General features: G+C 38.4%; 1 protein-coding gene across 3 annotated transcripts in view; it reads left to right on the top strand.

The window, feature by feature from the left end:
- Positions 1-24,993, top strand: part of LOC128701439 (REST corepressor 1) — a 90,157-nt gene that overhangs the window by 15,048 nt on the left and 50,116 nt on the right. For 2 of the 3 annotated variants that reach the window (XR_011394020.1, XR_011394021.1), the window contains 3 exons: positions 8,320-8,433; positions 10,325-10,494; positions 10,723-10,840. Coding sequence is in view for 1 of the 3 variants with exons in the window: in XM_070100317.1 (XP_069956418.1) it covers positions 8,320-8,433; positions 10,325-10,494; positions 10,738-10,840 (387 nt within the window). In the remaining 2 variants the exon portion in view is untranslated. The remainder of the gene's footprint in view (positions 1-8,319; positions 8,434-10,324; positions 10,495-10,722; positions 10,841-24,993) is intronic. The other variant, XM_070100317.1, reaches the window with a different exon arrangement.

The raw sequence follows: 24,993 nt of genomic DNA, 5'->3' as shown, positions 1-24,993 counted from the left end.
GAGAAGAACTGACGGAGACGGACTAACGTCCTGGAGACGTCCCATATTGGATTTAATTACCTGTGCACCTGTATGAAATTGCAGGACGTAACCCCACATCATTGCAGCGGTAAAGAACCTGCTTTCCTGTCATCGGGATAGAATACTCACGGCGATACTCTGTGAAGAACTAGCCGGTGGTGGTCACCAACACCTGCGACCCCCCCCCCCCCCACATCAGCAACGGCTAAGATTTCAACAACACGAAGTGTCACCAACACCAGACACCCCAATATATATATTAGCGTTGAGTTCAAATGTTATTTTATTCATTTCATTTTTCATTTTTCTGTCAAATAGGATATACCTGTCATGTTTTATTGTTTTATGTTTGCTTTAATAAATAATAAAGTGTTTATCTTTGTTAATTATTATTTCGTTTTCTATTCATTAATTTTCCTGAGGAGGAGCCAGCCTTGGTAATACTGTCTGAAGTTATTACAGGGCTGAGTAAGCCTTCACAAGTGGCGACCTTGCCAGGATCAACTCGACTGAATCAAGATTCAACTCCATCTCGAATCTACCATTGGAACTTCAACGCCGCATACCACAGACGGTTACCACCAGCCATGAGTAATCATTCTCTATGGTAGGACTACGGTACAGGTATTTAAAAGATTTGGTGATTGTTATAGTCTCAATTTATTGTAAGCCAAGTCAGGCAGGATATAATAGTTAATTCTGCCACCTTTCTTGTGAGCTTGAAACACTTTGGAGGATTAGACTCTAGGGACCCGAGATTTTCCAGTGACAATTTGTTTCATTGAGGTCTTTATTATATCAAGGGAACTGTCATAGGGCACTCTTGATTTGTTGGTGAGAAGATTGGATGGTCAAGTGACCCCATTCTACTTACTGTTTGCTCGGAGCCGGCATAGAACCCTTCGTTTTCATTAATACATATTGTTTAATTGAAGCAGGGATCGAGCCCTCTGGTTTATTTTCAGTTTGAGCGGAGCAGGAATTGAACCCTCTGTTTTCTTTAATACCCGTTTCATTTTCCCCTGGTAGTTTAAGTTATTCTTGCAAATATGGAGGAATACCAGTTTTGGATGAATGCTGGAAGTAAGTTAGGAATAACAGGGAAAAATTTAGAATCTTTCATTAGTGCTAAAATCCAGGAAAGAATTGAAAAGGAGAGAGAGAGAATCGAAAGAGAAGAGGAAAAGGAGAGACTGAGAATCGAAAGAGAAGACAAAAAAGAGCGTGATAGACTTGATCGTGAGGAAAGAGCTAGAGAACGTGAGGAAAGAGCTAAAGTACGTGAGGAACAAGTTAAATTAAGGGAACTTGAGGAAAATGCAAAGGATAGAGAATATGAGTTAAGGGAGAGAGAAAAGGATCGCGAGCTCGAACAAGCTCGCCTTGAATTAGAGAATAAAAAGTTAACTTTCTCACAACAGCAATTAGATGAAGGAGTAATGGAACAACGTGCAGCTAGTGCACATATTCCAACACCTAATTTACCTCCCTTCACAGAGGGGGAAGACATAACTTCATACATTATCAGGTTTGAAAATACCGCTACCCTCTGTGAATGGCCTGCTGACACCTGAGCTACCAGGTTAGGAATGTTATTTTCTGGTACCGCTTTGAATATCTATGCAACTTTGTCGCAGGATATCATATGTAATTATAACCTACTGAAGAAGGCAATCCTTAAAGCATATCAAAAAACCACTAATTCTTACAGGAAAGATTTCAGGTATGCCACCTTACAGCCTGGCCAGAACTTTCAGCAGCTACAGGTAACACTCTTTCGTTTGTTCGACTTTTGGATAGAGAGTTCAGGAATTGATCGCAGTTATGAATCTCTTAGAGACTTCATGGTTGCTGACCAGTTCCTGACAGCTCTTCCCCATCAGATATGAACATTCATCAGAGAACGTAACCTGATTAAAGCTGAGGAAGTTGCTGAGGCTGCTGACCTGTATGCTGAGGCTCACAATTCCTATAAAGACCTAAAGGGATCGAACCCTAAGGGCAAGGGTTCATCAGACCTTAAGAAATCAAAGCCTCTAGTGGAAAGTAAAATGACTTCTTTTATTCCTGTTTGTCATTTGTGTGGTGTTAAGGGACATAAACGTCCAGATTGTCCTTCTAAGAAGGTCCAAAAAGTTGGAAGATGTTTTAAAGACTGTAATGACCAAGCACCCTTCTGTTCAGGAACAGTTAATGGACTTAATGTATCTACCATTTTACGAGACACTGGATGCACATGTATAGTCATTTCTGATAAGCTGTTCCCTAATCTTGAAGAAACTCATTCCTCTGCTATACTTTCAGACTACTTGGACCGTACAGACACTTTTCCTACCATCTGTTGTTACATTAGGTCTAAATGGTTCACAGGTTGGTCTGAAGCCGTACTAGCTCCCATCACTTCTTGCTCCGTACTAATAGGTAATGTAAAAGGTGCCATTCTTCCTTCTGAGGTTGACCTTTCATCACCAAAGATGGATATAAGTGTTTCAGATCCTCTTCCTGTAGAGTCAGAGAAGCCCCTAGAAAGTTCAGATGAGACAATGTCTCGCGATATTCATGTGGGATTAAAAACCAGTGATGCTACTCTCGAAAGCAAGGAAGTAGGATCACCGGTTCACTTGTTAGATGAAAGTGAAGATATCACCTCCGATACTATAAATGTCTTGACTAGGGCTCAGACCAAAGCCCAGGCTTCTCCTACTGTCCATCCTTTGATTTTCCCTGACTTCAAGCCTTTAGATATATCGAAGGACTGTTTCGTCAATTTACAATGTAATTGCCCTTCTCTTCAGAATTGCCATAATGCCGCTAAGCAAAATCAAGTTATCCAAAGGAAAAACTTTTCATATAAATTTGAATATATAAAAGGTATCTTGTACAAGTCAGTATTCAAATTAAATTCAGATGAGACAGACTATTCCATCTTAGTTGTTCCAAGTCAATGCAGAGAGACTGTTCTTAAAATGGCTCATGACCTGCCAGTGGCCGGACATTTCTCGCATCGTAAAACCTTAAATAAAATTAGGGAAACCTATTTTTGGCCAAAAATGTCCTCAGATGTCACTACCTATTGTAGATCGTGTAAAGTTTGCCAACTGTCATCCTCCCGAGGTACCAGGCGAGTACCTATGGTCAAAATGCCTATCTTTACGGTACCGTTTGAAAGAGTAGCTATTGACATCGTTGGTCCTTTATCTCCACTTTCATCTGGGGGACATAGATATACATGTATATTAACATTAGTTGATTATGCTTCGAGTTTCCCTGAAGCCGTTCCCTTAAAGACCATAACTACTACAGAGGTGGCTGAAGCCCTTATGTCCATCTTCTCCAGAGTGGGCATCCCTAGAGAAATTTTGTCTGACCGTGGGACACAATTCACATCTGACTTAATGCAACATCTCTACCAACTTCTAGGAGTGAAGCCTCTCTTCACCACACCCTATCATCCCAGCTGTAATGGGAGGATTGAGCGCCAGCATTCGATTCTCAAGTCCATTTTAAGGAAACTTTGCTCCCTTAAACCTAAGGAGTGGCATTGTTACCTACCCTGTGCTTTGTTTGCCATGAGGGAAGTTCCCAGTGACTCTTTGGGGTTTTCACCTTTTGAACTTCTCTATGGTAGACAGGCCAGAGGCCCATTGTCCATCCTTCATGACTTATGGACTAATGAGGAGATAAATGCTGAGGTTCAGTCTTCTTACCAGTTTCTCCTTGACCTTAGATCCAAACTTGAGGAGACCTCTGACATAGTTTCGAAAAACCTAAGCTTGTCAATGGACCAGTACAAAACCTATTTTGATTCCAAAAGTCAGAGGAGAAGTTTTAAAGTAGGAGATGAAGTTCTGGTACTTTTACCTATCAAGTCAAATAAATTATTAGTAGCATGGAAAGGTCCATATAAAGTATTAAAATTTTTTGGGAAAGTTGACTACCTCATAGAAGTCAAGGGGAAACGTAAGCTTTATCATATCAACATCCTTAAGAAATATTACCGAAGAAATTCGGTTAACTGCCTTAATAACTTTGACTTAGTTTTTCCACACGAACTTGATACAACAACTGAAGAATGTAAGGTGTGCGTAATTGACACCTCTAACTTAGACTATGATGAAGAACTACATGACTTGGTGACTCTTGACCACTCGGGCGCAACCAGCATTAATATTAATGAATCTTTGGATGACCATAAGAGACATGAACTACTTCAATGTGTGAGTAACTTTTCAGACGTCTTTACTGATATTCCAGGTGTTACTTCCACGGTAGTCCATAAGATTGACTTAGTGACGGACAATCCTATCAAACGAAAATTATACCCAGTTCCAGTTCACCTTAGGGATGCATTTGACCGAGAGGTAGACAAATTATTAAAACTAAAGATCATTGAACCTTCAGTATCTTCATATTGTTCACCAGTAGTCATGGTTAAGAAGGAGGATAATTCATATAGACTTGCTATTGACTTCAGAGGCCTTAATGCTATAACTCGGTGGGATGCTGAGCCTATGCCCTTAATAGATAGCGATCTACACAAATTTTATGACGCTTCCTTCTTTTCAGAGATTGATATTGCGCAGGCATATCATCAAGTAATGTTAGATCCTTCTTCTAAGCAGTACACCGCTTTTCCTACACACCAAGGACTGATGCAAGAAAGGTCTTGGGTAATATGCCAAATGTTTCAGTTTATTTTGATAACATTTACGTAATGACATCCACATGGGGCGAACATATCCAAACATTAACATCAGTTTTGCGTAGGTTACGCTCGCATGGCCTCACTGCCAAGCCGAAGAAATGCTTCCTTGGGTATAACAAGATTAGATATCTTGGACTGATACTTTCTAATAACACTCTGCAGCCTCTCCCCAGTAAGATCAAAGCTTTATTAGAATTTAAATTCCCCAAAACCAAGAAGCTCATGCGTAGTTTTCTTGGTTCTGTAAATTTTTATGCACGGTTTATCCCGAACCTTACTGATCTTACAGGCATCTTATCCGACTTCCTTAAAAAGTCTGTGAAGGAACCTCTTGAATTTTCCAACGTAGCTCGGGAAAAGTTTAATGAGATTAAAAGCATCTTTTCGAAAGACCCTATACTTAAGATTCCAGATATTAATAAAACATTTTGTTTAAGAACTGATGCCTCCAATACTGGCTTAGGTGCGGTGTTACTACAATACCATGATGGTACTCCCTTCCCTGTATGCTTCCTAAGCCGGAAACTCCTTCCCGCAGAAACGAGATACTCCACCATAGAAAAGGAATGTTTAGCCCTTGTGTGGGGTATCTCCAAACTTAAATTTTATTTGCTGGGAAAAGAATTCATTTTAGAAACGGACCACAAACCTTTGATATACCTAGAAACTTTTAAGGGAACCAACAGTCGCCTCTTGAGGTGGACATCGGCACTCCAGGCTTTTAAGTTCCATATTGTGTATATCAATGGTTCATTGAATTATTTCTCTGACTGGTTAAGTCGTGACAGTCAGTAGAAGATTTCTTGTCTTACGCGACTTCCATATGTTAGAACTTTTTCCTCGCCTATTCTTCTTATACTCCTTGACTATAAGTCTTGGTATGGGGGAGTGTGAGGGAAAAGTTCAATAGATAGGAGTAGCGAGGGAGTACATAGTTTCATTGCCGGCTACTTGTTAAGGTAGGGTAAGTCAAGCTCCCGCTATTCCCGCCTTTTTTCCCCCACCCCTAAAGTGATAGTTTGATTGCCGGCTGCTTGTTAACGTAGGGTCAGTCTAGCTCCCACTATCCCTTCCCCTCCCTCTTCCCCCCCCCAAAGGTGACGCGTGGGGCTCTGGTCAAACAGTAAATCACTCGACTCACAGCTCCCAACACTACTGTAAGTACATGCCTGCCTTGTATTCTAGTGGATTTATTGGTTGAAAGCTTCACTTTGGACCAATAATAAACTTAGACTTTTCAGACTTGCTCTAAGTTGACTGTTGTAATAATCACCACGTCTTTTAGGTATTGTACTTATCATGGAGAGTGATTATTTAAGCAGTGGGTAACCTGTCTATCTTTTCAGCTTGGATGACAGAGAGGGTCACCTGTCAATCAACGAGAAGAACTGACGGAGACGGACTAACGTCCTGGAGACGTCCCATATTGGATTTAATTACCTGTGCACCTGTATGAAATTGCAGGACGTAACCCCACATCATTGCAGCGGTAAAGAACCTGCTTTCCTGTCATCGGGATAGAATACTCACGGCGATACTCTGTGAAGAACTAGCCGGTGGTGGTCACCAACACCTGCGACCCCCCCTCCCCCCCCCCCCCCCCCTCACATCAGCAACGGCTAAGATTTCAACACGAAGTGTCACCAACACCAGACACCCCAATATATATATTAGCGTTGAGTTCAAATGTTATTTTATTCATTTCATTTTTCATTTTTCTGTCAAATAGGATATACCTGTCATGTTTTATTGTTTTATGTTTGCTTTAATAAATAATAAAGTGTTTATCTTTGTTAATTATTATTTCGTTTTCTATTCATTAATTTTCCTGAGGAGGAGCCAGCCTTGGTAATACTGTCTGAAGTTATTACAGGGCTGAGTAAGCCTTCACATTATTTATTTACTTTCATATTCACAGGGAAGTGGAAAAAGAATCCTTCCTCTGTAAGCTGTGCGTATCTTAAAGGTGACTAAAATGCCGAGAGCAAGGGGCTATTAACTCCTGTATAAATTACTAAAAATAAGAAGAAAAATTTTAATGGATGTACAGTCATTTTTATTATTTAGTTTACCTAAGGTTTTTGCATCCACAAATATATTCTTGTAGTTTTTATTAATTCTGGAAAGTCATATAAATTAAAAATTATTGGGGCAAGTATTGATTCTTCCAGCATCCCACTTGTGACATCTCCCCCACAAGAACATTTTTCCTCTTAAAACTGTTCCATTGTCCTTTCAAGAATCTCATCCATTTTAATAGTTTTCCTTTTATTTTGCCTTTGTTTTGAAGTTTCCATTAGTCTCAAAAGCTTTCATAAAATCTAGTTTAAATTATCAAATCCATTTTTTCTTGAACATGGCAGTGATAACTGAACAATGACAGTGAATGTGCTGTTCAAGCATCATTAGTGAGGTAACTTAAGAAAGGGAAGTTAAGTGACAGGAGTATTAGTATGACAACAGGCACACCATACGGCTAAAGGAATTAAATTTTGCCCATGAAAAATTAAGGTTATAGGTGGAACCAGTGCTACTGCTATCAGGACTTGCCTTTCTATTCACAACAAAATCTGTCTCTGATGTAGAGATTTTCAGCACTCCCATATGCGAGGGGTTTTAGGCCGCATTCCAATTGTTGACTATCATATACAGTGGACCCCCGCATAACGATTACCTCCAAATGTGACCAATTATGTAAGTGTATTTATGTAAGTGCGTTTGTACGTGTATGTTTGGGGGTCTGAAATGGACTAATCTACTTCACAATATTTCTTATGGGAACAAATTCGGTCAGTACTGGCACCTGAACATACTTCTGGAGTGAAAAAATATCGTTAACCGGGGGTCCACTGTATTTAGGTGGAAGAGAAGGGTAATTAAAGTGAGATGTAAACAGTGTTGTATATCAGTCAGTGGCTTTTGTAAAACTGTGATTAGGCTGCAGTTTAGAGCCATCACTGAGCAAAGTGACAGTTGTGTGAATGTGTGGTTGTGAGTTTGAATCCTTCTTGTAGTACATCATTCAATTGCATGCCGAATCTCAACTATCACATTAAATTTCAGTGTTGCCTTTGGAGTATCTTGACAGTCAGTTGGTGCCTGACACCAACCTCTATATTGAGTTATCAAGGCTTAATAATATAGTTGAAATATACTGCATGTAATAGTTCAAAATTGTTTAGTATATTTATAAAAGTTATACTTTACAGGGGACAAATTTCTTAAAGATTCAAATTAAATTAAAGGTTGACCATGATTACTGTTGCATTTGTAGTATAATAAGCACAATAAAGGATTAGATGAAGCTCTGGAAGTAACTGGGTAGTTCATAATCCTATATAGCTTAAGGAAGGCTTGTATGGGTAATATGTCCAGCTGTTAACTTTTACTCATTACACTGCCTTGAAATTAATATCCAATTCATTTTTATTTTATCTATACTGCTGTTGAGTTTTTAGATATAAAATATCTAGACATTTTATATAAAACTGGCTTTAGTTGTATGACAGTTATCTTTGTGCATTTGTTCTTACATGTATGACATATGTGATGGGAAAATGGGATATTTTATTTCCTTTCATTTTTGCTTTCAGTTACCTGACAAGACTATAGCACAGTTAGTGAAATATTACTACCTGTGGAAGAAAACCCGGCAACGTAGCTCACTAATTGACAGACATGCTCGCAAACACACTGCCAAACTCCAGGTACTAGATAAGTGATTTATTATGCATGTAGTCCTTTCTTGATTTATGTTTTAGCAGTATATTGTATGTACCTTGCTGGTATAAACTTGGTTTCTGTAGATATTGTTCAAAAGTTTTTATTTATTCATATTTTTGTTGTGTGGTATATCTCAGTGAGAATGACAACCTTTGTCTGAGGCCTTAGAATAGTAGTGCATTGCTATTTGCTTACAAAGGCAAATAATATCCCCCAAACCCATTTGTCCATACTATTAAACCTATGTATGCATTATTTTGTCTTAATTTTTTGTCATGTTTTTCCTGGGAACTCTTTCTTGAAGATGTGGGAAGTACAATGCCTGGACTTTAAAGGAGGGGTTTGGGGTATTGGCTGTTTGGGGTGACATCTAAACTATAATATCTAAGTGCCTCTGCAAGGACAGTGATTATGTGTGAATGATGGTGAAAGTGTTTCTTTCTTTTTTGGGTCACCCTGCCTCAGTGGGAGATGGCCATCATGTTGAAAAAAAAAAAAAAAATTCAACAAGTCGGCCGTCTCCCACCGAGGCAGGGTGATCCAAAAAGAAAGAAAATCCCCCAGAAAAATACTTTCATCATCATTCAACACTTTCACCTCACTCACACATAATCACTGTCTTTGCAGAGGTGCCCAGATATAACAGTTTAGAAGCATGTATAACATACCCCTCCAAACTGCCAATATCCCAAACCTCTCCTCTAAATTGGAGACATTGTACTTCCCATTTCCAGTACTCAAGTCCAGCTATATAAAAATAACCGGTTTCCCTGAATCCCTTCACTAAATATTACCCTGCTCACACTCCAATAGCTCGTCAGGTCCCAAAAACCATCTGTCTCCATTCACTCTTATCTAACATGCTCACACATGCTTGCTGAAAGTCCAAGCCCCTCACCCACAAAACCACCTTTACCCTCTCCCTCCAACCTTTTCGAGGATGACCCCAACCCCGCCTTCCTTTTCCTACAGATTTATACACTCTCCAAGTCATTCTACTTTGATCCATTCTCTCTAAATGACCAAATCACCTCAACAACCCCTCTTCAGCCCTCTGAATAATACTTTTAGTAACTCCACACCTCCTAATTTCCACACTCCGAATTCTCTGCATAATATTTACACCACAGATTACCCTTAGACAGGACATCTCTACTGCCTCCAGCCACCTCCTTGCTGCAGCATTTGCAATCCAAGCTTCACACCCATATAAGAGTGTTGGTACCACTATACAGTGGACCCCCGCATAACGATTACCTCCAAATGCGACCAATTATGTAAGTGTATTTATGTAAGTGCGTTTGTACGTGTATGTTTGGGGGTCTGAAATGGACTAATCTACTTCACAATATTCCTTATGGGAATAAATTCGGTCAGTACTGGCACCTGAACATACTTATGGAGTGAAAAAATATCGTTAACCGGGGGTCCACTGTACTTTCGTACATTCCCTTCTTTGCCTCCAAGGATAACGTTTTTTTTTTGTCTCCACAGATACCTCAATGCACCACTCACCTTTTTTCCTTCATCAGTTCTATGATTAATCTCATCCTTCATAAACCCATCCACTGACAAGTCAACTCCCAAATATCTGCAAAACATTCACTTCTTCCATACTCCTTCTCTCCAATGTGATATCCAATTTTTCTTTGTCTAAACCATTTGATACCCTCACCACCTTACTCTTATCTATTTTCACTTTCAACTTTCTACATATGTATGTATGTATGTATACATATTTTTTTTTTAACGCGTCAGCTGTCTCCCACCGAAGCAGGATGATCCAAAAAAGAAAGAAACACTTTTACCATCATTCAGATTTATTTTTAACTATGCATTCATGTGTCTTACATGTTAAAATATTACTTTCTGCAGCAAGTTTCTGAGGGTGTTGTAGGAGACAGTAGTGGAGATCGGTCCGAGGAGGACGAGGAAGGCAGAACTGGGGAGGAGACGAAGACTTGCTCGAACTGCACTATCCCAGCATCTGTGCTCAATGAATCACCTAAGGGTCTACAGTGCCTCACCTGTTATAATCATTGGAAGTAAGCATCATTTAGACAAAGTCAAGCATTAGTATTATCGTAATGTTTTTTTAATTTAAGAAATGTGTAGAATTTGGATTTACGCTTCTGTTTCATAGTGAAAAGAAATCTACATATTTGTATAGTGATTTGATTCACCAAAATACTGTGGTAACCTTTGTATATTTGGCATTTATTTTCTATACAATTAATATTGAAAAAAAATTACAGTAATTGTCAAGTGAATAGACTGGGATTTTACAGAAAAATGGGCTGCTTGAGACCTACTGTGGGACCTATGAAGAGAGACAAACAACTAATAAAACATAAGCGGCGTCCACCTCGTGGCATGCACATCAACCATGAAGTAAGTGGCTACTGACCTACTTGTTCATATATATACTTGCTTTACACACTAAGGAGAAAATAGGAAACATTTTTTGGTAAACTTTGAAAACAGGGAGATTCTAATTGGGAGCAATGCCTACATTTTATAAAAAATAGTAATAGAGTAGTATGAATTTTTTTTTTAAGTTTAATTTATTTGGCTGGTTTTAACCCTTAAACGGTCCAAACAGATCGACGTTCAAATTCGTAGTGCTACAAAAGTATATCTACTTTTTTTTACATATTTTCAAATATAACAAAAAAAAAATGTAGATAAAAGTTTTTTTTACACGTTTTCACATGTAAAACAAAAAAAAAATCTACATTTTTTTACATACTTTCAGATGTTGAAAAAACGTATATATACGTTTGGACCATTTAAGGGTTAAACTAGCCCAGAGGTACATAAATTTGTAAAGTTTAAGTATAACTTTTTAGGGGCAGAGCATTGCTCAAACTCAGGGATTTACAGGTCTCCCTTAGCATTTGCATTTTCCACTTTCGCGGGCTTTGAACATTTGCGAATTCCCAGCCGCCCAATCATATTTAACCCTTTGAGGGTCGCCAGGCCATCTCAGAGATTTGTTCTCGGGGTCGCCAAAATTTAAAAAAAAAAAAAAAAATTTCTTTTGAAAAGATAGAGAATCTTTTCCCGATCATATTGACGCCAAAAGTATAAAATTTGATGGAAAACTTACGGAATTATGCTCTCACGGATTTAGCGGTCTCAACGATGTTTACGCATCAGCGATTTTGCCCACTTTGAGCCCTATTTTCGGCCAATTCCAGTGTACTAGTCGACAAAAATCATAACTATTTCGCTAGAACTCCGTTTTTTTATATCGAATGAGTACAAGAAACACCCATTTACTGATTTCAACTATCCAATAAGGTGGTCAGAATTTAGCAATTTTTCCAATTTCACACAAATTTCAAAAGATGCCAATTTCCAAATAGGGTCTAGAATAAACAAGAAAGACATTCCTGGCACTAAAATAACATTTCCTCTGTTCATTACTCACGTCCCCAGGCTCCTCTTACATTTCTTTTGCTTTCTACTTTGATTTTTTATTCTCGCAAAAATAATAAGATTTACTGTTATGCAGACTACCACATTAGTGTAGAAATGGTAAAAATAATATCAGCGCACTTGTGAAAGAATATTAGACTCACCAGTTGACGTGTATTTGACGCTTAGCATGATTTGTTTACTTTTGAACTTTGGTAAAAATCAAACATTTCTGCTGTTTTGAGTTCAATTTCAAGGTACTTTTCATTGTAAAACCAGTCAGAATCATCTCAATTTCTGTAATATGTCTTCCATTCTATACAATGAGACCAGGAAAACTAGAATACAAAAATCAATACCATACAAAAGTACAGTGCGAAGTCGCTGTTTTAAACCAAAAGCACGGTCAAAGCTTTTTTTTTCTTATTACGCACTGTGTGCTGCAGGATTTTTTTATACTGCCCACACTGACCACATAGACCCATTCTTTCATATATAGGCCTTCCAGCTTTCTCTTGCTAGATTTGAGGGCGCTAGAATATATGCGTACTAGTACGTCAAAAACCCTGGCGCGTAAGCCGTACTAGTACGGCCGAAACCCCGAAAGGGTTAAACTATGTCATTACATATGTTAGGAGTTGTGGCAGTGGCAGAGTTTGGAGATAGGACAAGATAGTCCTTCAAATTGACACTAATATCAACTCTATGGCTTATTTATTTATCAAAATTAATCTACTATGACATAATAAACAACATTAATAACATAGAAACATGACATATACTCTAGAATGAATAAAATACATCATTAAGTATGCCACGAGTGCTGTTGTGTTGGTGTTGTTGGGCGTACGAGGGCCACTGAGACATAAGCCTTTCATAGTGGTGGTGGAGGCGGTAGAGACGGTGTTGTCAGTTGCCCTATATTACTCCAACAACATTGGAGGAATTAGGTTCGTGTTGTCTGTTTTCTATCGATTAATCGCTTAACTTACTTGCTACACTGTTAATGCTACACTTTATCGCTGGCTGGTGCTCTAGCCTTTATCAACTCATGCTGCTTTAGTATCATACATATCGTAGAATCACTGAAGAAGGCACATTCTCCCCTCTCTCTTCCTCCTCCACTTCGGTACTCTGCTATGAGTTCTTTCTTGAATTCTAGTCTTTCTCACCTTTACCAAAGGGCTGGCACTAGTACAATATTTTACGATGTTTTGATGTGTTTTATGATTGTTCATGGTTCAATAGGTTAAGGAAGCAGTATTATTAGGCTAAGTAAATGCTATTATTATATTTCCCTACAATATATTTGGGCACCAAACATTTGTGATTTTTCAATATTCGTGAGGTTCTTGATCCCCTAACCCTCACGAATGTGGAGGGAGACCTGTACTGTATGAAATGACCAACATTGCAAAAAAAAATTTTGAAATACTACTCTGGATGATATAGCAACTGATGGTTCGATAAAATGTTTCAGTGTGCTTTATATAATTACATTTAGATTTTGTTATTGATGGGAGGAAGTAGTTATACATTTATTTTTTATGCTCCTGCTCGTGAATATGGATGGAACGTCCGTCATATGTTACTCTTGTGTGTGACTTCGGCAGTTCTTCATGTGACATTGTATTTCATTCACATCAACCCATAGGTAATACCACTGGTGTCAGTGCAGTCAGGAATATGGGTGGGGGTGCTAAGAAGCTGAAGTGATCTACTGGGATTTGTGACCCACGGTCAAGTCTGTGTTTCCAAAGCTGTTAGAACATAACGGCTAGTGAGTGTACACTTACTACTGACAAAAGTCTCCTTAGATGCAAATATCCTTTTTTAATTAATGGCTCATTTTTACTTTATTATATTGACCAGTTATCATGAAAGCACATCAGTTTAAGAAATTTCACATATACAGTGGTACCCCGAGTTTCGGCCATAATTCGTTCCATAAGGCTGTTCGAGTGCCATTACAGAATGAATTTGTTCCCATAAAGAATAATGTAAATTAGATTAGTCCATTTCAGACCCCCAAAAATACACTTACAAAAGCACTTACAATAATACACTTACATAATTGATCGAGTTGGGAGGTGGCCGAAACTGGATACCACTATATAATGAATATATTTTATTTTTTTTAAATAATTTCTTTGATTTTTTTAGCATCTTATGATTTTTTAAGCTTCCTCCCTATTGAAATCCTGTCTGCACTGTTGACTAGTGTGCTGTGTTAAAAAACTGTATTACAAAATTATAAATCATCACTGACTTTTTTTTTTTTAAATTGTAAAAATCTTGCCACAATAGCTCATCTGGAGATAAATATTGAGCACATCAATCTGTAGGCGGCATCACCAGAAAATCATTGAAAATTTTTTCCGAGATATTAAATTATGATTGATTTGATGTTATCATCTGTTCTTTGCCTAAGACAGAGCCAGCCACAAGACCTTGTTTTGGATTACACTTCAATTTCCACCCAAAAGTGGCCCTACTGCAGTAACAGTTGTTTAAAAATTTATATTGATCATATAACCTGAAGGGAAATATGGCTTGCAGGCAGGGGCAACTATGTCATGTGAACCTATGTCTAACTATTTCTTGTGTATTAACACTTTTTTTCATAATAACAGTCTGATCAAAGTACCAAAACTTACTTTCTTTTGCCAAAGTTTTCCACTTCCAAAATCATCCTTAATGATTCTTGTTATTGTTTCACAATAATTCTTCTCTGTAACTCTTACAGTCTGGTCTGTTTTATAATTTTTTTTTATAGTGAATCTCACATTCTACGTATATTATCTTTTATATTTTTACTAGAATTTAGAGTTGTTATAACGTAGCTTTAGTTTTGCCCCAAATACTCTTTTTTTTTTTTTTTTTTTTTTTTTTTTTTTTTTTTTTTTTTTTTTTTTCTCTCAACATGTCGGATGTTTCCCACCAAAGCAGGATGACCCAAAAAAAGAAAAACCCAGAAAGGATGAAAAAACTTTCATCTTCATTCAACACTTTCACCATCACTCATACATAACCACTGTCTTTGCAGAGGCGCTCAGATACAACAGTTTAGACGTCTCTCCAGACTGCCAATATCCTGAACCCTTCTAAAGTGCAGGCATTGTACTTCCCATTTCCAGGACTCAAGTCTGGCTAACCAGTTTTTCTGAATTCCTTCACAAAATATTACCCTGCTCACACTCCAACACCTTGTGAGGTCACAAAAACCATTCGTCTCCATTCACTCTTATCTAACACGCACACACACACACACATGCTTGCTGGAAATCCAAGCCCCTCGCCCACAAAACCTCCTTACACCCTTCCTCCAACCTTCTCAGGGATGACCCCTACCTACCCCACCTTCCTTCCCCAACAGATTTATACGTTCTCCAAGTCATTCTACTTTGTTTCATTCTCTCTAAATGGCCAAACCACTTCAACAGCCCCTCTTCAGCCCTTTGACTAATACTTTGTGATTCCACACCACCTCCTAATTTCCATATTACAAATTCTCTGCATAATGTTTACATTACACATTGCCTTTAGACATGACATCTCCACTGCCTCTAGCCACCTCCTCGCTGCAGCATTTACAACCCGTGCTTCACACCCATATAAGAATGTTGGTACCACTACACTCTCGTACATTCCCTTCTTTACCTCCATAGATAACGTTTTTTTTTTTTTTGTCTCCACAGATACCTCAACGCACCACTCGCCTTTTTGCCTTCTTCAATTCTATGGTTTACCTCATCCTTCATAAACCCATCCACTGACAAGTCAACTCCCAAATATCTGAAAACATTCACTTCTTCCATTCTCCCTCCCTCTAATGTGATATCCAATTTTTCTTTATCTAAATTGTTTGGTACCCTCATCACCTTACTCTTATCTATATTCACTTTCAACTTTAAACCTTTACACACCCTCCCAAACTCGTCCACTAGCCTTTGCAACTTTTTTTTAGAATCTCCCAAAAGGACAATATTATCAACAAAAAGTAACTGTGTTAACTCCCATTTTGTATTTGATTCCTCATAATTTAATCCCACCCCACTCCCCAACACCCTAGCATTTACTTCTTTTACAACCCCATCTATAAATATGTTAAACAACCATGGCGACATTACACATCCATGTCCAAGACCTACTTCTACTGGGAAGTAGTCTCTCTTTCTTCTACACACCCTAACCTGAGCCTCATTATCCTCATAAAAACTCTTTACAGCATTTAATAACTTAATACCTATTCCATACACTTGCAGCATCATATGCCTTTCCTAAATCCATAAATGCAATAAAAACTTCCCTTTCTTAATCTAAATACTGTTCACATATATGCTTCAATGTAAACACCTGATCTACATGTCCCCTACCCATTCTGAAGGCTCCTTGCTCATCTGCAATCCTGCTCTCGTCTTACCTCTAATTCTTTCAATAATAACCCTACCATACACTTGACCTGGTATACTTTGTAAACTTATTCCCCTATATTTTTTACAATCTCTTTTGTCCCTCTTCCCATTATATAAAGGAATTATACTTGCTCTCTACCAATCCCTGGGTATCTTCCCCTCTTTCATACATTTATTAAACAAAAATACCAACTACTCCACTACTGTAACTCCCCCTGCTTTTAATATTTCTGTTATGATCCCATCAGTTCCAGCTGCTTTACCCCCTTTCATTCTATGTAATGCCTCACGCACCTTCCCCACTCTCACATCCTGCTCTTCTTCACTCCTAAAGGATGTTATGCCTCCCTGGTCGGTGCATGAAATTACTGCCTCCCTTTCTTCATCGATATTTAAAAGTTCCTCAAAATATTCCTGCCATCTACCCAGCTCCCCATCTGCTAACTCCCCTTTTCGATTTTTAACTGACAAATCCATTCATTCTCTAGGCTTTCTTAACTTGTTTATCTCCAAAATTTTTCTTATTCTCAGCAAAATTTCTTGACAGTGCACTCTATCATTTGCTCTCCTTGTGCATTGCCTTCACCTTGCCTTTACTCTCCATATACTCTGCCCTTCTTATATCACTTCTGCTTTGTAAAAACCTCTCATATGCTACCTTTTTCTCTTTTATTGTAACCTTTACCTCATTATTCCACCAATTACTTCTCTTTCCTCCTGCATCCACCCTCCTATAGCCACAAACTTCTGCCCCACATTTTAATACTGCATTTTTAAAACTATCTCATCCATCTTCAACCCCCCTCCCCCCACTACTCATACTTGCACTAGCCCACCTTTCTGCCAAAAGTTGCTTATATCTCACCCTAACTTCCGCCTCCCTTAGTTTATAAACTTTCACCTCTCTCTTACTTACTGTTGTCATTTTCCTTTTTTCCCATCTACCTCTTATTCTAACTGTAGCTACAACTAGATAATGATCCGATATATCCGTTGCCCCTCTATAAACATGTACATCCTGAAGCCTACCCATCAACCTTTTATCCACCAGTACAAAATCTAACAAACTACAGTGGAACATCCATTCATGAGTTTAATCCATTCCGTGACCTTGCTCACATCTGGATTTGCTTGTTTGCAGAGTCAATTTTCCTCATTTAAATTAACTGAAATGCAATTAATCCATTCCAGTGGAATTCTGTACTTCAATAATTTCCCTAATATCAACTCTACGGCTTATTTATCTATCACAATTCATCTCATATGACATATAGATAACAATATAGATAACATAGAAACCTGATATATACTCTAGAATGAATAAAATATGTCATTCACGTAGTGGTATCGTCGGCGGACGAGAGTTTGTCTGGAGACTGAACAAAATACTCCTTGAATAATTTCACTAATATCATCTCTACGGCTTATTTATCTATCACAATTCGTCTAATATGACATAATAAACAATATAAATAACATAGACACCTGATATATACTCTAGAATGAATAAAATATGTCATTATGTAGTAGGTGGACGAGGCCACAACCACTCCTGCTTTGTTGTGGTAAACACTGCCATCTAGTGACGGCCTTTTGAAACTGTCTATTATTATAATTATTATTATTTAGTACATTATTATTATATATACACCTACCATCCGACTTACGACCTGCTCGACTTACGACCACTCGACTTACGACCACTCGACTTACGACCGTGTTTTTTATGCCAAATTTCTGGGAAATAAGCAACTATTTGTGTTGTACACAGTGTTTATCCTAAACCTTACAGTATAAAATACAGTACTAACAATATAAAACGTAAAGTAAAACATGAAATACCAAAATAAAACAATAAAATAAAGTCATTACAAAAATGTTTTGTTGATATTCAGTAGTAAAGTTTGACTTACGATCATTTCGACTTATGACCGGTTTTTCGGAACCGAACTCGGTCGTAAGCCGGATGGTAGGTGTATTATTTTATTTTATACTATTATATGCATTATTATTATTATTATTATTATTATTATTATTATTATTATTATTATTATTACAATATAAATAATTTGTAATTTTTATTCACACAAAAAATAGAAGATTTACTGTTATTCAGACTACTGCATTATTGTAATAATTGTATAAATAATGTCAACCCATTCACGACTGAATATTGGAATGGACAGTGATGTCATTTGTTTACTCTTAACATCACCAAAGAATCAATCATTTCTCCTAATTTGAGCTCAATTTCAAGGTATTTTTCGTCGTGAAACCAATCAAAATCATATCTATTTCTGTAATACTGTATATCTTCCATTCAATTACATGAGACAAAAAAACGAGAATATAACCATAAAAACCATACGAAAATACCGCTAAGGGGAGGCTAATTGCTGAGAACTGAACTCATTATTTATGGTCTGATTTCTTTCATTTTTGGTGTACGTTAAGAAGCATCTTTCCATCATACATTGCCCAAGTTTCAATAAGATAGTCCAACAAACAATTATTATTTTATTATTATCACACTAGCCGATTCCCACCAAGGCAGGGTGGCCCGAAAAAGAAAAACTTTCACCATCATTCACTCCATCACTGTCTTGCCAGAAGGGTGCTTTACACTACAGTTTTTAAACTGCAACATTAACACCCTGCCTTCAGAGTGCAGGCACTGCACTTCCCATCTCCAGGACTCAAGTCCGGCCTGCCGGTTTCCCTGAACCCCTTCATAAATGTTACTTTGCTCACACTCCAACAGCACGTCAAGTAATAAAAACCATTTGTCTCCATTCACTCCTATCAAACACGCTCACGCATGCCTGCTGGAAGTCCAAGCCCCTCGCACACAAAACCTCCTTTACCCGCTCTCTCCAACCTTTCCTAGGCCGACCCAAACCCTGCCTTCCTTCCACTACAGACTGATACACTCTTGAAGTCATTCTGTTTTGCTCCATTCTCTCTACATGTCCGAACCACCTCAACAACCCTTCCTCAGCCCTCTGGACAACAGTTTTGGTAATCCCGCACCTCCTCCTAACTTCCAAACTATGAATTCTCTGCATTATATTCACACCACACATTGCCCTCAGACATGACATCTCCACTGCCTCCAGCCTTCTCCTCGCTGCAACATTTATCACCCATGCTTCACACCCATATAAGAGCGTTGGTAAAACTATACTCGCATACATTCCCCTCTTTGCCTCCAAGGACAAAGTTCTTTGTCTCCACAGACTCCTAAGTGCACCACTCACTCTTTTCCCCTCATCAATTCTATGATTCACCTCCACTCCCAAATATCTGAATACATTCACCTCCTCCATACTCTCTCCCTCCAATCTGATATTCAATCCTTCATCACCTAATCTTTTTGTTTTCCTCATAACCTTACTCTTTCCTGTATTCACCTTTAATTTTCTTCTTTTGCACACCCTACCAAATTCATCCACCAATCTCTGCAACTTCTCTTCAGAATCTCCCAAGAGCACAGTGTCATCAGCAAAGAGCAGCTGTGACAACTCCCACTTTGTGTGTGATTCTTTATCTTTTAACTCCACGCCTCTTGCCCTGGAAGAGCCCCTCGCATTTACCCCTTCCCTCCAACCCTTCCTAGGCCGACCCCTACCCCGCCTTCCCCACTACAGACTATAAGTTATTCTGTTTCGCTATATTCCGAACCACCTCAACAACCCTTCCTCAGCCCTCTGGACACGGTCCCGCACATCTACACATCACACCACCTTGCCCTCATGACATCTCCAGCCTCCAGCCTTCTCCTCGCTACATTCATTTACCCTGGGTAAAACTATAATAATTGCCTCCCTCTTTGTCTCCACAGACTCCTAAGTACATACTCATCAATTCTATGAGCGCTCACTATCCAAATATCGAATACATTCACCTCCTCCATACTCTCTCCCTCCAATCTGATATTCAATCTTTCATCACCTAATCTTTTTGTTATCCTCATAACCTTACTCTTTCCTGTATTCACCTTTAAAAGCTTCTCTTCAGAATCTCCCAAGAGCACAGTGTCATCAGCAAAGAGCAGCTGTGACAACTCCCACTTTGTGTGTGATTCTTTATCTTTTAACTCCACGCCTCTTGCCAAGACCCTCGCATTTACTTCTCTTACAACCCCATCTATAAATATATTAAACAACCTTGTCTAAGGCCTACTTTTACTGGGAAAAAATTTCCCTCTTTCCTACATACTCTAACTTGAGCCTCACTATCCTCGTAAAAACTCTTCACTGCTTTCAGTAACCTACCTCCTACACCATACACTTGCAACATCTGCCACATTGCCCCCCTATCCACCCTGTCATACGCCTTTTCCAAATCCATAAATGCCACAAAGACCTCTTTAGCCTTATCTAAATACTGTTCACTTATATGTTTCACTGTAAACACCTGGTCCACACACCCCCTACCTTTCCTAAAGCCTCCTTGTTCATCTGCTATCCTATTCTCCGTCTTACTCTTAATTCTTTCAATTATAACTCTACCATACACTTTACCAGGTACACTCAACAGACTTATCCCCCTATAATTTTTGCACTCTCTTTTATCCCCTTTGCCTTTATACAAAGGAACTATGCATGCTCTCTGCCAATCCCTAGGTACCTTACCCTCTTCCATACATTTATTAAATAATTGCACCAACCACTCCAAAACTGTATCCCCACCTGCTTTTAACATTTCTATCTTTATCCCATCAATCCCGGCTGCCTTACCCCCTTTCATTTTACCTACTGCCTCACGAACTTCCCCCACACTCACAACTGGCTCTTCCTCACTCCTACAAGATGTTATTCCTCCTTGCCCTATACACGAAATCACAGCTTCCCTATCTTCATCAACATTTAACAATTCCTCAAAATATTCCCTCCATCTTCCCAATACCTCTAACTCTCCATTTAATAACTCTCCTCTCCTATTTTTAACTGACAAATCCATTTGTTCTCTAGGCTTTCTTAACTTGTTAATCTCACTCCAAAACTTTTTCTTATTTTCAACAAAATTTGTTGATAACATCTCACCCACTCTCTCATTTGCTCTCTTTTTACATTGCTTCACCACTCTCTTAACCTCTCTCTTTTTCTCCATATACTCTTCCCTCCTTGCATCACTTCTACTTTGTAAAAACTTCTCATATGCTAACTTTTTCTCCCTTACTACTTTTTTACATCATCATTCCACCAATCGCTCCTCTTCCCTCCCGCACCCACTTTCCTGTAACCACAAACTTCTGCTGAACACTCTAACACTACATTTTTAAACCTACCCCGTACCTCTTCGACCCCATTACCTATGCTCTCATTAGCCCATCTATACTCCAATAGCTGTTTATATCTTACCCTAACTGCCTCCTCTTTTAGTTTATAAACCTTCACCTCTCTTTTCCCTGATGCTTCTATTCTCCTTGTATCCCATCTACCTTTTACTCTCAGTGTAGCTACAACTAGAAAGTGATCTGATATATCTGTGGCCCCTCTATAAACATGGCCCCTCTATAAACATGTCTACTCAACAGTCTTTTATCTACCAATACATAATCCAACAAACTACTGTCATTTTGCCCTACATCATATCTTGTATACTTATTTATCCTCTTTTTCTTAAAATATGTATTACCTATAACTAAACCCCTTTCTATACAAAGTTCAATCAAAGGGCTCCCATTATCATTTACACCTGGCACCCCAAACTTACCTACCACACACTCTCAATAAGATAAGATAGTCCAACAAACAAATGAGGTCCAATTCCTTAGATCAAGAGCAAGATCCCATCACCAGCATCAAGGAACCTCCCTTGAGGCCCACTTGCTTATGGAAATTTCATTCGCGTATAGAAGCAAAAATCAACCGATTGACTGCTCGTATTTGGGAAAACTCGCACGTGGATGCACTCGCGAGTAGAGGTTCCACTGTACTTTCATTACGTGCTATATCATATCTTGTATACTTATTTATCCTCTTTTTCATAAAATATTTTATTAATTATTACCAAAGCTCTTTCTACACATAGTTCAATTAAAGTCTCCCCATTTTCATTTACCCCTGGCACCCCAAATTTACCCGCTACTCCGTCTACAACATTTTTACCCACTTACACATTAAGATCCCAAACCACAAGTACTCTCTCACTTGGGTCAAAACTCTTCATGCACTCGCTCAACATTTCCCAAAATCTCTCTCTCTCCTCTACATTTTTCTCTTCTCCAGGTGTATAAACACTTAATGTTACCTACTTTTCACATCTAGTCCTTATTTTACTCCACATAATCCTTGAATTTATACATTTATATTCCTTCTTTTCCTGCCATAACTTATCCTTCAACATTATTGCTACTCCTTCCTTGGCTCTAACTATTAGAAACCCCTAACCTAATCCCATTTTTTTCTCCCCACTGAAACTCCGCTACCCCCTTCAGCCTTGTTTCACTTAGAGCCAGGACATCCAGCTTCTTTTCATTCATTACATCCACAATCATCTCTTTCTTATCATTCACACTACAACCATGCACATTCAGACATCCCACTTTGGCAGTTTTCTAATTTTTCTTTTCAGTAGGCTATATGGGAAAAAGAGTTACTAGCCCATTACTCCTGGCATTTTGGTTGACTTTGACTACACACATGGCTTACGGAAGAGTCTAATTCCACTTCCCCATGGATATGAAAGGAAAAGTAATAAGAACAAGAACTATTAAGATAAAATCAAAGAAAACTCAGATGAATGCTTAACTATACATAAACATGTACATGCATGTGTAGTGTGACCTAAGTGTAAGTAGAAGTAGCAAGATGTACCTGAAATCTTGCATGTTTATGAGACAGAAAGAAGACACCAGCAATCCTACCATCATGTAAAACAAATACAGGCTTCTGTTTTACACTCGCTTGGCAGTATGGTAGTTCCTTGCTGGGTGGTTGCTGTCTACCAACCTACTACCTATGCTCTTGTATACTATTTATTCCATGAAATGGCCAGCTTGCTGTGAGATTTGTGTACTCTGCTTACAGATGACATTTTAGAAGGTAAAAACAATATCAAAAGATATAGAAAGTGCATATGTTGTAGGCTGAACCTTGTGTGCCGCATATGAAAAGTAAATTCAAGGTTACAGTATGGGGTGTGTGCTCTTGTGTGGTTGACCATATCCAAATTCTGTAGTACAGATTAGACATTTGTTATTTCATACTGGATCTCTTAGGAGTTTGCCATTTGTCAATTACATCTAAGAACTTACAAGAAAAATAAAATTAAACTTCCAGCATCCCTTCTCTACCATAAAAGGGGAAAGAATTGTATGTCTCTGCCTAAATTAAACATTAGAAATTGACACTCCTTGATGTTGTGTAGAAGCATTTACTCCAAGACAGGGAAAGGCTAGCCTGAGGCTGAGCTGTAAGTTTGAAACTGGTTGCAGGTATGTCATAAGCAGCACTTCTACTTGCTGGTTATAGTGGAGGGATCTCTGTTTTGAGAAGTCAGGTGATTTTTCATTTTTATAATCTAGTCACCTTTAGTGGTAAATTATTCAGTGATTCTGTAGTGTATATGTCTGACCTGTTTTTCTAAACCTATTCCTATCTTTGATGATTTGCTCTGAGAGGAAAACTTGATGCTTTTTAATCTTTGGTGTATATTATTGGGTGGCAATCCATCTAGTTCTTCTTAACCCTTAAACTGTCCAAATGTAGATCTACGTTTGCGCCGCTAGCGCCCCAAACGTAGATCTACGTTTTTTTTACACTTGAAAGCATGTAAAATAAAACATGGATCTATGTTTGGACAGTTTAAGGGTTAAACTGCTACCCCTTTCCAAGCATGCTTTCCTAATTTGTCTTCTTGCAGTCTCTCTTCTTGCTCTCACTGAACGTCTTTCAGATTACTTTAATAGTGGTTTTACCAATGCGGTGATGGTCAGGAACAAATTTTTTCCATGGATTTTCTAGACTTTTCATCATAAATACACTAGATTGATTCCTACTGTGATTTATATATATATAGTCCTCCTTAGAGTGATAAGAGAGATTTTTGTTTCCCAGACCTGAGGAGGTGAGTGGGTATAACAAACAAGTATATACTACTGCTGACAGATGTATAAAAGAGACACATGTGCAACATGAGGTATTTTTATTGTGGAAATGTTTCACCCATCCAGAGCTTCATCAGTTCAGTGATTCATAAAGCAATGATAGCCAAAACATTTCGTGTTTACGTGTGTCTTTTACACACACGCTTATTCTGCCAGGTGCAGTCTGTTTACGATGGACCTGTCTTGCACAGGTCTGCAAACCCTTTTGTGTAATCAAAGGTGAGATCCGAGCATTAAAACGATTTATGGTATCGACAGGTTGTACCATGAGTATGACGAACTTGCCTTCTCAGAAACCTCGTTGTTTAATCATTTGTAGAAGTACAGTGCATTGGGGAATTGCTGATAGCAAAGTTGAACTAAATAACTGATTATGGTAAAACATGTGTGCAAACAATACAGTACAGTGTATATTTTTGGGAGGGGGGGAGGAGGGATGGGAGTGCAGACTGTTAAAAGTTGCCTGTCACAAATGCAAAACTCAGTAGTGGATAATTTCTGTAAGAAATCAGTATGATCAAAAAAGATATGTATGAAGCCTATAGTCAGAACAGAGTAGAATACCTGATTTACTTTTTTTTAAAGAAATGCTGAGT

This window comes from Cherax quadricarinatus, chromosome 72 (assembly GCF_038502225.1).
Source record: "Cherax quadricarinatus isolate ZL_2023a chromosome 72, ASM3850222v1, whole genome shotgun sequence".
NCBI classification, from domain to species: Eukaryota; Metazoa; Arthropoda; class Malacostraca; order Decapoda; family Parastacidae; genus Cherax; species Cherax quadricarinatus.
This window is presented reverse-complemented; position numbering and strand designations above follow the sequence as displayed.